General features: G+C 34.8%; 4 protein-coding genes across 6 annotated transcripts; 2 read left to right on the top strand and 2 right to left on the bottom strand.

Moving 5' to 3' along the window:
• The first annotated feature begins 695 nt into the window (after positions 1 to 695).
• mRpL3 (mitochondrial ribosomal protein L3) lies at positions 696 to 3,212 on the top strand. Its single transcript, XM_053749804.2, has 6 exons — positions 696 to 985; positions 1,063 to 1,150; positions 1,273 to 1,506; positions 1,761 to 2,056; positions 2,523 to 2,687; positions 2,917 to 3,212. The coding sequence occupies exons 1-6, from the start codon at positions 936 to 938 to the stop codon at positions 3,167 to 3,169; spliced, it is 1,086 nt and encodes a 361-aa protein (XP_053605779.1). The 5' UTR covers positions 696 to 935; the 3' UTR covers positions 3,170 to 3,212.
• Positions 3,213 to 3,791: 579 nt separating this feature from the next.
• Positions 3,792 to 7,136, bottom strand: LOC128672552 (basic proline-rich protein-like). 2 transcript variants are annotated; one of them, XM_053749791.1, is made up of 3 exons: positions 6,845 to 7,136; positions 5,953 to 6,180; positions 3,792 to 5,613 (listed from the first exon to the last, which is right to left on the bottom strand). In XM_053749791.1, the coding sequence occupies exons 1-3, from the start codon at positions 6,890 to 6,892 to the stop codon at positions 4,504 to 4,506; spliced, it is 1,386 nt and encodes a 461-aa protein (XP_053605766.1). In that variant the 5' UTR covers positions 6,893 to 7,136; the 3' UTR covers positions 3,792 to 4,503. The 2 variants fall into 2 exon arrangements, with proteins under 2 accessions (XP_053605766.1, XP_053605758.1); XM_053749783.1 differs by lacking the exon at positions 6,845 to 7,136 and adding an exon at positions 6,304 to 6,447.
• Positions 7,137 to 8,347: 1,211 nt separating this feature from the next.
• Amacr (Alpha-methylacyl-CoA racemase) lies at positions 8,348 to 11,115 on the top strand. Of its 2 annotated transcripts, XM_064436099.1 has the most exons (4): positions 8,349 to 8,523; positions 9,622 to 9,749; positions 9,981 to 10,608; positions 10,689 to 10,846. In XM_064436099.1, the coding sequence occupies exons 2-4, from the start codon at positions 9,642 to 9,644 to the stop codon at positions 10,700 to 10,702; spliced, it is 750 nt and encodes a 249-aa protein (XP_064292169.1). In that variant the 5' UTR covers positions 8,349 to 8,523; positions 9,622 to 9,641; the 3' UTR covers positions 10,703 to 10,846. The 2 variants fall into 2 exon arrangements, with proteins under 2 accessions (XP_053605935.1, XP_064292169.1); XM_053749960.2 differs by having other exon boundaries at positions 8,348 to 8,523; positions 9,981 to 11,115.
• Positions 11,116 to 11,341: 226 nt separating this feature from the next.
• On the bottom strand, positions 11,342 to 13,680 carry JMJD4 (Jumonji domain containing 4). The gene is made up of 2 exons (XM_053749952.2): positions 12,670 to 13,680; positions 11,342 to 12,124 (listed from the first exon to the last, which is right to left on the bottom strand). The coding sequence occupies exons 1-2, from the start codon at positions 13,176 to 13,178 to the stop codon at positions 11,437 to 11,439; spliced, it is 1,197 nt and encodes a 398-aa protein (XP_053605927.1). The 5' UTR covers positions 13,179 to 13,680; the 3' UTR covers positions 11,342 to 11,436.
• Positions 13,681 to 13,723: the final 43 nt, after the last annotated feature.

The raw sequence follows: 13,723 nt of genomic DNA, 5'->3' as shown, positions 1-13,723 counted from the left end.
TGCACATGAGTAGGTAGTGTTGCCACTCGATAGTCCACTATTGATAGTTGTGTAAAAGCAATAGTATCGATTGACTTATCGATACTATAGTTTGCATCTTAACTTCGTTACCGAAAATACGATCGATAGCAACGATAGTATTGCTGCTGAATTTCCCAATATCAATCGATACTATCGATAGTAGTAATTTCGGTATTGAGCTACAATAATATCGATAGTTTTGTAGTGTATTGATACTATTGTACCAAACTAAGCTATCGATAGTATCGACAGTATCTATTGGCATATCGATATTATAGATGATTTCCGAGGTAAACTATCGATAGTTCGGCAACACTATGAGTAGGTAATCTGTAGGTCAGAGAAGTTTTGTTCTAAGCCTAGTAAAGCGGGCGCGCGTTCGTACCATGAATTAGTACGTACTCAGTACGAAGTACTTATTAAATCCATGGGAAAAGCTAGAAGGATTACCTACCTATTTCAGTAGGGTTAGCAAAGAAGGCTAAATAAAATAAAAAGTAGCTGAATACTTTTTTGACTATTTTTACTGAAGAAAATTCCGAGAATATTTTCGGACCGTTTCAGAATACTAACTATTCTCGAAAATTTCGAGAACATCCCTAGCCGTACCATACAGCACAGCAGTCTTTCTTGATGACAAGACATTAGAGGTAGTTGTCATTGTCACTCACGAACGAATCTCCATCACAATCGTCACAATCCATCCATTGAACCTACCTATCCAAAATCTTTGGTAGGTCTGTACCTACCTACCTAACCTAACACATAACATTCTCGGATTGTCGCTCGACTCCACCATTACTGCGGGGTTAAATTATTTTTATTTATTACTAATGATATTTATACATAAAAACAAGGCTATACGTAACATTTTGTAATAACATTTGATGTTTTGACAAACAGCTAGCTATACAATGGCTACATCTAATTTGAAATTATTATGTAGTACTTTCGGCAAGCTAAGGTAAAGCTAACCTACCATAATTTACATTTTATTTTGTTCCATTGAATATTTATTAATTATATGATTTAATTTTTCAGTGTGGGTAAAATAATCACTCGTTCAAATGCATTTTATAAACCACCAAGGTTTCGACCTCCTTATTGGTATATGCCCAAGGATCGTGTGGTAAATATAATATTTTTAATTGTATTCATTATCCATAGAAATGCTTTATTAGCTTAATTTCTAGGTGCAATACCTGATATGGTGCTATCAGCAAGTTTTGATTTTACATTTACTCTTTTTAGTTGACTGATGATCAATTAACAGTAGAAAATAAGCAATTTCTAGAAGAAGTTATGAATGACAGATATAAAATTCAACAAGAAAGGGCATCTCCATTAGCTGATGCCAATACACAGCTAACCACAGCAACAGAGTGGAGCCCCCGCACTAGAAGAGTAGGATTGATAGCAAGAAAAATTGGAAACTACCCAGTGTGGGACAAAAATGGAAAAAAGATATTGTCTACATTATTACAGGTATTTAGCTAACAAATATACTATTCTATTCACACTAATGTGTGTTCAGTTTGACAAGTATTTAATAGTGGGACAGAGTCGGCACCCATAAATTCAAAGTGTGACCATATTTGGAAGAATTCTAATAATTATCAACAATAGAAAATTTAAAGTTTGCAAAATACACATGCTTCATAGTATTCATAAGTAGATTTCCAATTTTGAAGCTTTTGTTTAACTATTTGGTGTCTGATATTTGACAAATCTTATTTCAGGTTGTGGATAATCATGTCATAAAATATATTCCTCCTGAAGAGTTTAAACCTCAAATACTCAATAAAGTGAATTGGCGTGAAAAGCAGAGGATGGGTTGTGTTCTAGTTGGTTCTGAGACTGTTGATCCAAGTACACTGAGAAAAGAGTATTGTGGCATATTTGATAGTGTAGGAATGTTGCCAAAGCAACATTTATGCAGATTCATTGTTTCCCCAGAAGCAGCTCTACCAACTGGTACACCACTTTTTGCTACTCATTTCAGAGTTGGTGACCATATTGATGTTAGAGCAAAAACGTAAGTAGTCTGGGTTAATTCATGTTAATGATTGTAATAAAAATATTGATTTGATATTTATATATTCAGAAAACTTACAACTATTTTTTTAACAAATTAATAAACACTTCCACATTTGGTCATACATAGTTCTGTTAATTATAGTCTATTAAACTTCTGTTATTAATTCTCAGCCTGTAACACCTTAACATTTTTGTAATGAGGAGAGAAAACTAACATGGGAAAGAGATTGTGTTTGCATGAGATGAAAATGTAAAATATATTGGATAATAAATAATTCATTCAAGATATAATAAGATTCAAAACATAAATCTCAACTTAATGATCACTGGAAAATAGTTTCACAAAAAATATCAATTTTCCCTGACTTCTGATTTTTAACATTTGGCATTGATAGAATGAGGCAACATACTTTAATTGCTTTAACTTTTTTATAAATAACAGGGCTATTTTTAATGACTTACAGAATGGATAGAGGATTCCAAGGTGTTATGAAACGATGGGGATTTAAAGGTATGCCAGCATCTCATGGAGTGACTAAGACTCATAGAAGACCAGGTAACATCGGCGCGGGTGGGGAAAAGGCCAGAGTATGGCCTGGTACCAAAATGCCAGGACACATGGGAAACAGGTTTGTATTTAACCTCACCTCTCCCAAGCCGGCAGCTGATATGTCTGGCAACAACTCATAATAACTTATTTTCACCTACTCTCCCTATTTATGCTCCTTGCCAAATTAACCACACTAGGGGAATATAGTTAATACAGCTATCATTCCTTGCATCTCTATTGTATTGGCCTATGAATTTTTCTATTATTTAGTTCTAATTATCTTATTGATTCAGATATTTTATTTCTAGATGGAGAATTTTACGTGGAGTCAAAATTCTTCGTATCAATACCAAACATAATGTAATCTGGACTATGGGAGTAGCTATACCTGGAGAAACCGGGGCTTTATGTTATTTGTATGACACTATGCTGCCTTCGAAAAGACTAAAAACGGCGCCTCCATTCCCTACACAGTCATCTCTAGAAGATCTACCTGTTGAATATTATGATGAAGACATTCATCCCTTTGAGGGAGAGACGGTATCATTTGAAGATGTGTAAACCTTTTAACTTGAAATAAACATGATTTAATGTGAAGTAATAATATTTTTTACTGTATGATACTGTAAATTAATGCCAAATTAAAGTGTCATTGCCGTTCGTAGTCTTCGTCGTATTTTAAAATAAATCTTAGTCAACAACCCTGGAATTTCACACTTAGGAAACATGAAAGTTTTATCTTTACATGAATGACAGAGTGCAGCCGGTCTCAAATGTTACACCTAGGTGTAGTTCTCATTACAGTTTGACCTACAACTGCAAATTATAATTTGGGCTAGACCTAGACGCAGCCAATCTCAGATGGTTATATGTATTTGTGAGAAAATAAGCAGGCTATACTACACCTAGGTGTAGGCCAATTGAAATCACCTATTGGCATTTGTATATCCACCTATATAGTAAAGACTTCAAGACCTTTTTTAATATTTAGATTTCAGTTTTTATCAAACTTCTAATGTCCCCATTAGTTTAGGTTTTCAAAGACAGGCAGTGACCCCAGATTTCCTCCTTTAATCCTCATTGCCCTAGTCCAGTGAGTACTTTACAGGAGGTAAACAACTATTCCCACTGTTTAAGTACTCCAATGGGTTTCACAATCTAGGGAAGGTAAGTACAAAAGCGATTTTTAAATTCCGATTTTTAAGCGACATCTTTATTCTTACATATAAATACTCTATCATATCTGTCTAGGTTTTGACAATTAATTACAAAATCAGTCAAATATTACTAACAATTGAGAAATATTAATTTAATTACACAAAATTTCAACTTCACCAGTTGATTACACATTAATTAGTTAAAATCTTAAGAACTAATTTCATTTGTTAACTAAAATATTCACTAAAATGTTCTAACTATGTACTTCTAATGATTTCTTACTCACCATTACCATTTCTAAAACCAGGTAATTAAACACTAAATAATCATGCCTACATTTATGCAGAATTGCAAATATTTAAAAAAGCATTAAAAATTTTGTCACCACCATCAATTTAATTCATACTTGAAACACTGCAATTTGTTTATAATTAGTAAATTACTAGCAGGTATATATCTTACCTGTGAATTATCATTACCACTTTTTTTTTTATGTGTGCATACTAAATTTAGGAAAAACCTGTTAAACAAATTGTAGAATTAAAGTTATTATAAACAAAAAAAACATCATATACATATATCACATCACATCATATATATTATTATAACTTCTTAGAAAGGAAAACTGGGCAATCAAAAGTGGTAATAATACATTTTTATATTCATTGTAAGATACATCCACATTTCAAGTAGGTAGTACATAGTAATCTTAACCTTACCAACCATTGCTTTACTGTTTACTGCTGGTTTGGGGGTTGAAATCCATAACCAGGGTAAGGCTGAGGTGCGCCGGGTGGGGGTGCCCCTGGAGCCGGCGCGCGAGCGTAAGGGTAGGGGGATGGTGGATACTGTGCAGGTGGATACCCTTGTTGGTATGCATGTGGGGGGTAAGTTCCTGCTGCTGGGGGGTAAGATTGTGGATTTTGGGGATATGAAGTTTGAGGAGGAGGGGCTGTTGATACAGATGGGGCTGGGCTACCAGGCTGTGAAGATGGATTTGAATATGGTGGCTGAGATGATGGTGGATATGGAGATGGTTGACCTGGGGGGTATTGCTGCCCAGGGGGGCCACCAGGAGCTGTGACCCCAGACGCCACAGTAGAGGGAGGTGCAGTATTGCCATGGGAACTAGAATTGTAAGTAGGAGATTGAGCAGATGGTGAACCATAGCCTGAGCTAGTAGGATTTTGTGGAGTGTAACCACTGGGTGGTGGTTGTGGAGAGCGATTGGGTTGTGAAGTTGGAGTAGATGAATAAGCTGAGGTTGGGGTTGTGTTTGGGAAAGGTTGAGATTGATAAGGCTGAGGCTGTGATGGTGTAGAATTATAAGTACTAACACCGACATTGGGATAATTGGATCCAGTTTGAGGTGGTGGGTATCCTGAATTGCTTGTGTATCCTGGTTGTGCTGCACCACGAACTGGATATGGAGAGCCTGCAGCAGCAGGGCTGCCAGGAGGCGGCGCATATGGTTGTTGGGCAGTAGATGGAGGGTAACCAGGCCCAGGATGAGAAGATGGAGGGTAATTGCTGGGAGCAGTAGTTATGGGTGGTCCATAGTTAGAATTGGGAGGATACCCTTGTGGTTGTTGAGATGGATTTGGTGGACCATATCCTTGGCTGGGTGGTCCATATCCTGCCTGTGGTGGATAAACACCAGGTGTTCCCTGATACTGGCCTTGATATTGTGTTTGTGGATATGGTCTTTGTCCATATGACTGTGTAGGCCTTGTTGGTGTCGATGAAACCCCTGGAGGACGATATTGCTGTTGACCAGTGCCATCTGCTCCACTAGATGGAGGGTTTAAAGGGCCCTGTGGCATATTTCCAGCAAGAACATGAGGGGGCTGAAAATTATAAGAAGAATTACATTATTTTTACTTCTTTCTGATCCAATGTTTGTATATATAAAAAAAAATAATCCTCATTCTTTGCAGTAATTAATTTACACTCATTTTCATAAAAACAAATGCTAACATATTTTTTTATATACAGATTTTTTTTCCAATGCTCTGGGACGAATTAAGTATTTTTGAGTACCTACCTACGTGACCCAGTGAGAATTAACACAATCTGCACAAAATTTTATTCTTTTGACAGCATAAGATGAAGAGATTTCATTTAGGTGAACAATATGAGCGCCCCATTTCAATTTGGAAATAAATTAATGTAATTCACACACTTACCGGTAATATACTTTGGATGTTTTGGTTGGCGTCAGCAACTGAAGCTAAGTAAACCAGATTTCTGTGGAGGACTTGCTGATATTGATGGCATTCCATCAATTGTCCTTTAGCTTGATATTCTTGTATAGTTTGTATAAGGTGAGCATTCTCATCTAACATTTTTTGAATTTGTGCAGGACTCAGCGGAGGTCTATTACCTCGTGGAGCGAATGCTACCGACATTGTCTTCTGTTGTACAAGTTCAATTCCCAAAATAAAATAAGGAAATGAGTGATATCACACAATATAATACACACTGTAAAATATCTATGTATTATTACAAATTAAAACCATCAAAATCTAGTTATCTACCTATTGTAAATTAAAATCACCAATCTCGCTCGCTCATCTCGCTTGCTTGCTTGCATTGTCTTGTCAAACAATTGTTTTTTCATTCAATCATTCACTCATTACCTACTTGACATTAGTTGACATTAAAAGTGCCCGTTTGCTAAAAGGGTAGGTACTACACAGTAGCAACACAAGAGTAGGCATGTATGTGGAAGCCATGGATTCCATGGTGGAAGCATATGTTACGAACAAGAAGACAGATATAAGAACATTATACTAAGGGATTCCGAGAACAGAGAATTCCTTAGCAGAACGTCACATAGCCGGATCTCTTAACCACTGAGCTATTGATACTAGTGCCATGCCAGTTCAGCCGGATTATTGATATCATTATCATAATTTAGGCAAAATTATAACAAAAATATTCAAAATTGAAGAAATCTGTTTTCGTAAATTATTTCGAATTATTGCGGAGATTACAAGAGAAATAACTCGCAATTTTAAAAGTTGAATTGCTTCAATTGTCAACAAGATAACATTTCTTATTATTGTTTTTACTTACGTTTCCAATAGAGACAGTTCCGTGAAAGCGATTTTGCATGTATTTCATAATTAAAAAAATAATATTGTCCTCTCAGAGACTCAACGATCTTAGGCATAAAAGCGACGTTTTGAATTTTCATCATCATAATTTGCACCAATCCTGGTACAGAGATCAATGAACAATAAGTTGTACAGACGAATGAAATCAGCTGTTCCAGGATTGGCACTGCACTAATTTTACCGTAATCTAAAATCTTAACTCTCTATTGTGACGTTTTATCCCCATGGAAATATTTTGACGTGACAACGTCTTAAATCAGGTTGCGGCTGGGAGTCACTTATGAAAAAGTGTAACGCCCGGTAACGTTACGATGAGTCACCGAACGAGAGGGAGGCCCGCCGAATGCCTTGCGTCTCTCTCCCACTCAACTATGATCGGTCTGCCGCGCGCGTAAAAAGACGTTGTCACGTAAAATCTTCGCCCGTAAAACCGACTTTACAGGCAACCATTTTTTTTCAGAGAATGTGGATACGATACCCTATCTACCATTTTCGGCTTTATATACCATTGACCAAACACTTTGTATAGAGAGCGTGAGCGTCCTGCTTCGTGAACAGCAAGCAGGTAGTAGGTATCTAGCGACTTCTGCACGGTCGCCAAGTTTCTCGCTCGACTCCGTTCATGGACTTAGTAAGTGACTTCGTACGGAGTACCTACTAATTCCATGGATCCGTCTCTCCTATACAATAGCCGCCGCGCGCTCTGTTAATACGTCGGTCAACGACTAAGACAAAAATTCGCCATGCCGTCCTGTGTTGTTCCGACGTGCAGAATAGGTAATTTTACCAAAACAAAACACTAAGTAAATCAACTTTAAGTCAAGCGTCCATTTTGCAAGTGTTGCCAGAATAGTGGAAAAAAATCTCCGATTTTTTTTTCTTGACGTCGTTATTTTATAGGTCTAAACTTAGATAGGTAGTATTCATTGGCAATAGTACAGGTATAAAGTAAAACTAGTTGTTCGCCGCGAACATAGACCTCCCGAACACAATAAATTTTTGATATTTTTACAAAATGTGAATATTTCAAAAACGGCTTTACTGATTTTGATACCCCACGAACTTATAAATTCTATTGACAGATCCTACACAAGTACCTTTTAAATTTCATCAAAATCAGACCAACGGTTCAAAAGTTATCGCGTTATAAACATACATACATACAAAAAATATATTTTTGCCCCAAGCCGAATTGTACACTTCGCTCGCTCGGTCAAAAAAGGGAGTGTTATGTTTTCAGTATTTTTTTATGTTGTAGTATGTCATGTATATGTAGTTGCGATATAATTTCATACTTTTTTATTCCAAAAAAGATTTACTTATTGGGATAAATTATAGGGCACTAGCAACATTATACGGGTGAGTGAGGCGCCAGGCGGGAAAGGGATGGGGAGAGTGTTCGTGTCGTGACACTATGCTCCGTCCTTACTAATGTCGTCGAATGATGTATATAAAACTATTTAATACATCTATGGTACCTACATATCTACAATATACACTGGTCCTACCTTACAATGACAGTAGACCTGACCCACAGTGTTTTTCGACATAAAATCCAAACTTACAACTGGTTTGCAAAACTTGCATGTATGTATTCAGTATCGTAGTAATTTAAAGCAAGAACGCATATTATAAACAGTAAGTTTTTCGCTAGATATAATTTATAGAAAATATAAACTTTTCCATATTATTTTGTAAAAGATAACTTCGGAAGATGATTAAAATGAACTTCGGACTTAAATATCAAATTCGATAAAAGGTATTTTGGTAAAATCTGAGTAAATAGGTATACAACCTACCTACGTTTTATATTTAGGTAGATACTAAAATATAAAACGTAGGTAGGTTCATCAAAAAGGATCTTTTATGATACCTATTGTATCAAACGAAACGTTCTGATCAAAGTTCGAAGAAGGTGGCGAGCGACAGGCGAGAATGCGTAGGCACCAATGCGAACACTAATCAAAAATAGAATAATAAAAATGTATACAATAGCAGATACAGCCTATATACTTAAGCAGATTTTTTGTAAATTTTGTAGGTATTAAAGATAAGGTATGCTAAATATTCTACATAGGTTACCTACCTATATTAAAAGCACAATCTTGACATATGATAATAAATTGACAAAATAATAGATGTTAAAAGAATGCCAATAAATGATGACGTGAAATATAATAATTTTATCAACCTCCATTGATCGTCTGCTATGCTCAGCTTATATTTGAAGAATTTCATTCAATTCAACTTTCTAAGAAATTTCCGATCTGTTTTCTCAAATGTTCTCATATCGTCGGTCCATCTCGTTCCTGGTCTCTCTCTTTAGGTAGTTCCCACTTAGTGGCTACGAAGTCCAGCGGTTGTGGTGCATTTAACAGATTAGCCCTGTCCAATATCATTTATTATCTTACGCTCAAATTGATTGCTGGAAAGAATCACAAACCGAACACTTTAAAAGTCAATAAGTACATTCAATTAGTATGTATTTTTATAAAAATGAATTGCAAAAAAGGTTTACCTTTTCAGTATTTAGGTAAATGGTTATGGATGTGTAATTTATTTGTTTTCACGTGCCAATCTCAAGAACTAAGTAAGTAGGTACCTACCTACCATCAGTCTGATTTGAAAAAATATTTCTAGTCCACATTCACATGGACTAGTCTTTTCACTAGAATCTTTAATTGCCAATAAACTAAAATGAATTTAATCACTATGTAATAACAAGGGAATTTTCAGGCTTATAATTTTATTCAATCATGGCTTTAAAAGGCATAAGAGTTATTGAAATGATGGGGTTGGCTCCAGGTCCCTTGTGTGGATCTATATTGGCTGATTTTGGAGCAGCCGTTACAGTGATTCAAAAAGTGAGTACCTAAGTAACAACCAACGTATGTCGATTAATCGTTACGATAAATTGGTGGAAAGCATGAATTTTTTTATTCTTATTACCGGCTGAAATTATTCTATATAGAATTTACCCGAGTTTAAAACAATCCTAATTCTAACTTACATTATAAATGCTATACTAAGATTTTTTGTGACCTCTTCACGTTTTACCTAGAACTACCTAATTAAAAGCCATATGTACATTACAGATACAACCAAGCCCTTTTGATGTTATGTCAAATGGAAAACGAATGATTTCAGTAAACCTTAAGAGCAGCGAAGGAATATCTATAGTAAAAAAAATGTGTTGTAATTCAGATGTATTTTTGGATACATTTCGGCCTGGTGTATTAGAAAAAATTGGATTGGGGCCAGACATACTTTTAAATGAAAATCCTCGATTAATTTATGCAAGATTAACTGGTTATGGCCAGGATGGTTACTTGAAAGATAAAGCAGGACATGATATAAACTATGTCGCTATGTCTGGTATACTGTCCTTATTGCGAAGTAAAGATCGCGCCCCATCGCCACCTTTAAATCTCTTGGCTGATTTTGCAGGTGGCGGTGTGTTATGCTCTTTGGGAATTATTTTAGCTCTCTTTGAAAGAACCAAGTCGGGAAAAGGTCAGATTGTTGATGCGAGCATGACAGATGGATTGGCATATATATCATCATGGATTTTTCGATCGAGAAAATTGCCAATTTGGTCAGGAGAACCAGGAACAAATGCACTGGATGGTGGAATGCCCTTTTATAAAACATATAAAACAAAGGATAACAAATTTATGGCAGTAGGGGCATTAGAACCCCAATTTTATTCAGAATTTCTGAAAGGTTTAAATTTGTCAGAAGTTGAATATAGTCAATTTGACATCGAAAAATGTGCAAATAAATTTAAAGAAATATTTTTACAGAAAACTCAAGATGAATGGTGCTCAACATTCGATAAGTTAGATGCCTGTGTGACACCTGTTTTGGAATTCGATACTATTGACCAACAAAAATATTATGCTGATAGCGAAACTTTCGACAGAGATACTAATAATATTATTATACCTAAGCCAGCGCCAAAATTATCAATGACTCCTGGAATACCTGTTGCTAAAAAGCCTTTACCCAAGGCAGGTCAAGACACAATAGATATATTAAGAGAAATAGGTTACAAACAAAGCGATATAGAGGAGTTTTTAAATAAAGGTTGTGTATACGCTACTGAAAAATCTCATTTGTAAAAAAATTGTGAAAAGATTTTTTTCAACTAACTTTAAATTTTCGTATTAAGGAATGATCCATATGAAATATCGGTATGGTCCTAAATATACGTATTTTATATATATTATACATATTTTTTACATTTTTCTAACCTTGTCAACTAACAATTTGTTTTGTGTTATGGCTGTCACCTGTATTGCACACCTTATTAGAAATAAATAACGACTCTCGGCCCAATCAGCCGCGCGGGAGCTTAAAGCATTTTTAATATTATAATATGGGACATATTAAAATTGCTTTAAGCAACCCGTTTGCCCACTATGCTTGAAAAAAATAATTTAACAAGACTACAAGGTCGGTATGAAAAGTTTCCCACCTTGAATTAAACTTTATTGAATTATATACAATTCTAACAATTTTTCGAAATTGATAATAGTTACATGTACCTACCTAAGCAGGTCCCTGGTTAGCACAGTCTTTGAAGTTATTGAAGCTGGAAAGCAGCAGTTTAGTACTCATAAAATCATTTTTAAGGTGTGCAGGGCAAAAATTATTGAAAAATAAATCTTGACTCATGTCTATATCATTAATTATTTTTGATAAAACTTTAATGTCAAACCTCTTATGATTATGCCCGAATTCAAATTTTTGAAATTCTAATTTGTTACTAGCTTCCATCTGATTTAATCTCTTTTTAGAAATATAAATTAAAAATGTTATGAATGATACATAGTCCATTCCAAACAAAGATTTTAAAATTAATTGACATTGTGAATAATATTCAGGTGTATCCCTAAATTCTTCAATTTCCTTTTCAACAGAAGTCAAACTACATTGCAAAGCTTCCCAAACATGATCAATATTACAGGCATTAATCCAGTTATGGTTAATTGAAATTGTGTCTAATAAGTTGAGTACTTGATGGAACCACCCAGATGGTACAAATATAGCATCACCTTGTTCCTGTATAATTTCAAAATATTTCACATTCCTTGTTACATCAGTAAATAGTGGCAAATTTCCTAAGGCATCCTTGAGCTTTTCTTCTTCTCCTGGGGGCAACAGAATCCATTTTTTCTTTCCCACAACATTTACAGACCAGCTATAGGAATTATAGACATCTGCATGCAGAGGAGTCCTGCAAAATAAAGTATCATCCTAACATCCCATACAAAACAACAAAAAGAACAAAGTCCTCTACCACATCTGTCTGTTGGTGATAAACTCAAAAACTACTGCACTGATTTTCATGTAGTTTTCACCAATAGATAGTGTTTCCTGAGTAAGGTTTAGGTGTATAATTATGTTTTACCCGAGTGAAGCTGGACAGGCCTTTATCCTGTCTGTGTTTAATTAACTCTTGTTAGATAGTATAAACATTTTTAGTGTGTCATTTTATTAGTATTTATTTATATATATCAGAAATAAAGTTAATGAGTTTATAGATGATGTTGAGATGATTTACTATGATAAATATTTTTTTAGATATATTTCTCTGTAGCCACATTAAGAAAAGCTTATAGCCTGGCTATTCACAATTCCAAAACACCTGAGAGAGGGAAATTATAGAGTAGCTAGAAATAATATTATTCAATATTGTATAGATTATTACTTACATGTCCAGCATGATATGTATCATATGTTAAGCACTTCTGAACTGTAATTTTGAAATTATATACTCACCATGATTCTCTAGGGCCTATATAAACAAACATGAAGTCATCACTTCTATGGTCAACTGCATATTCATTTAGCCAGTCAGAGGCAAATAATAATGGTATTTCATAAAAAGCATCACTAGGCCTTAATCTCTGAAGATGCCAATCCTTAAGGTATAATAATTTATCTTTGTTTGTGCTTTTAAGATATGTCATGTATGCACTAACTTTCATGTCAGTTTTGCAATGAGAATTAAAATTGATTTTATCACAATCTGCTATAGGTGCTTCCAAGTCACCATAGGTTTCACTAAAGTAATCATATATAATTTTTCCATCTTCAGTCCATTTTCTGTTGCATTCCCATGTTGAGCTTACATTTTTAATAATGCAAGGAATATTTTTAAGCATGTATTTAGTAAAAAATGAATCATATGTGATTTTATCATAATCCACTTGGTCAATTTTATCCAACTTACTGTAATCATAACTGCAAAATTCTTTTTCAGCCGTATTTATTTCAATATCATACATTGTGTATGAATGAAATGAATTAGTAGATAGTGATGCGGTTGTAGTTGTTTGCGGTAGATGCTCAAATTAAACTATATGTAATTTTAATGAATTAGGTACCACATTTTTAAATATACACTTATTATCTAGTGACAAAAATATTTCGTAAGTTCACAAAGCGATAACATTGATTGATTTGATCCGCGTCCGCGCGCCCTTCCTGGCCCTTTCTATATCAGCTACACAGATTACCAATTAGTTACTACGTAAATCAGCTAGTTCATACAATAATATTCTTTGGGTTTAATAAAACAAAATTTTTATTAGATCAGTAAGAGTAGGTAGGTACACATATGTATGCAGTAAACTATGGATTTGAATAGAAATGTAGACAATTTTTGATAGAAAAAGCAATTTTGACATTGACATTTTACTGACAATGTACACTATTCCTCCCCGTGCACTCACTGCGCTGCTTGCTGCCTGCTTGCTGCACTGTATGCTGTTTTGTTGTGTTGGACACTACTCTATATTCTATCATATATTCTATCGTAGCATAGATAAAA

Source organism: Plodia interpunctella, chromosome 1 (genome assembly GCF_027563975.2).
Source record: "Plodia interpunctella isolate USDA-ARS_2022_Savannah chromosome 1, ilPloInte3.2, whole genome shotgun sequence".
Classification (NCBI taxonomy): Eukaryota; Metazoa; Arthropoda; class Insecta; order Lepidoptera; family Pyralidae; genus Plodia; species Plodia interpunctella.
This window is presented reverse-complemented; position numbering and strand designations above follow the sequence as displayed.

Coding starts and splice junctions, on each gene's coding strand:
- mRpL3 (XM_053749804.2), top strand. CDS start 936: ATGGCTACATCTAATTTGAAATTATTATGTAGTACTTTCGGCAAGCTA. Junction 986..1,062: donor AGTACTTTCGGCAAGCTAAG/GTAAAGCTAACC, acceptor TTAATTTTTCAG/TGTGGGTAAAATAATCACTC. Junction 1,507..1,760: donor TATTGTCTACATTATTACAG/GTATTTAGCTAA, acceptor ATCTTATTTCAG/GTTGTGGATAATCATGTCAT.
- LOC128672552 (XM_053749791.1), bottom strand. CDS start 6,892: ATGAAATACATGCAAAATCGCTTTCACGGAACTGTCTCTATTGGAAAC. Junction 6,181..6,844: donor GAACTGTCTCTATTGGAAAC/GTAAGTAAAAAC, acceptor CTTGTACAACAG/AAGACAATGTCGGTAGCATT. Junction 5,614..5,952: donor ACATCCAAAGTATATTACCG/GTAAGTGTGTGA, acceptor TATAATTTTCAG/CCCCCTCATGTTCTTGCTGG.
- Amacr (XM_053749960.2), top strand. CDS start 9,642: ATGGCTTTAAAAGGCATAAGAGTTATTGAAATGATGGGGTTGGCTCCA. Junction 9,750..9,980: donor CCGTTACAGTGATTCAAAAA/GTGAGTACCTAA, acceptor TGTACATTACAG/ATACAACCAAGCCCTTTTGA.
- JMJD4 (XM_053749952.2), bottom strand. CDS start 13,178: ATGTATGATATTGAAATAAATACGGCTGAAAAAGAATTTTGCAGTTAT. Junction 12,125..12,669: donor ATAGGCCCTAGAGAATCATG/GTGAGTATATAA, acceptor TTTATTTTGCAG/GACTCCTCTGCATGCAGATG.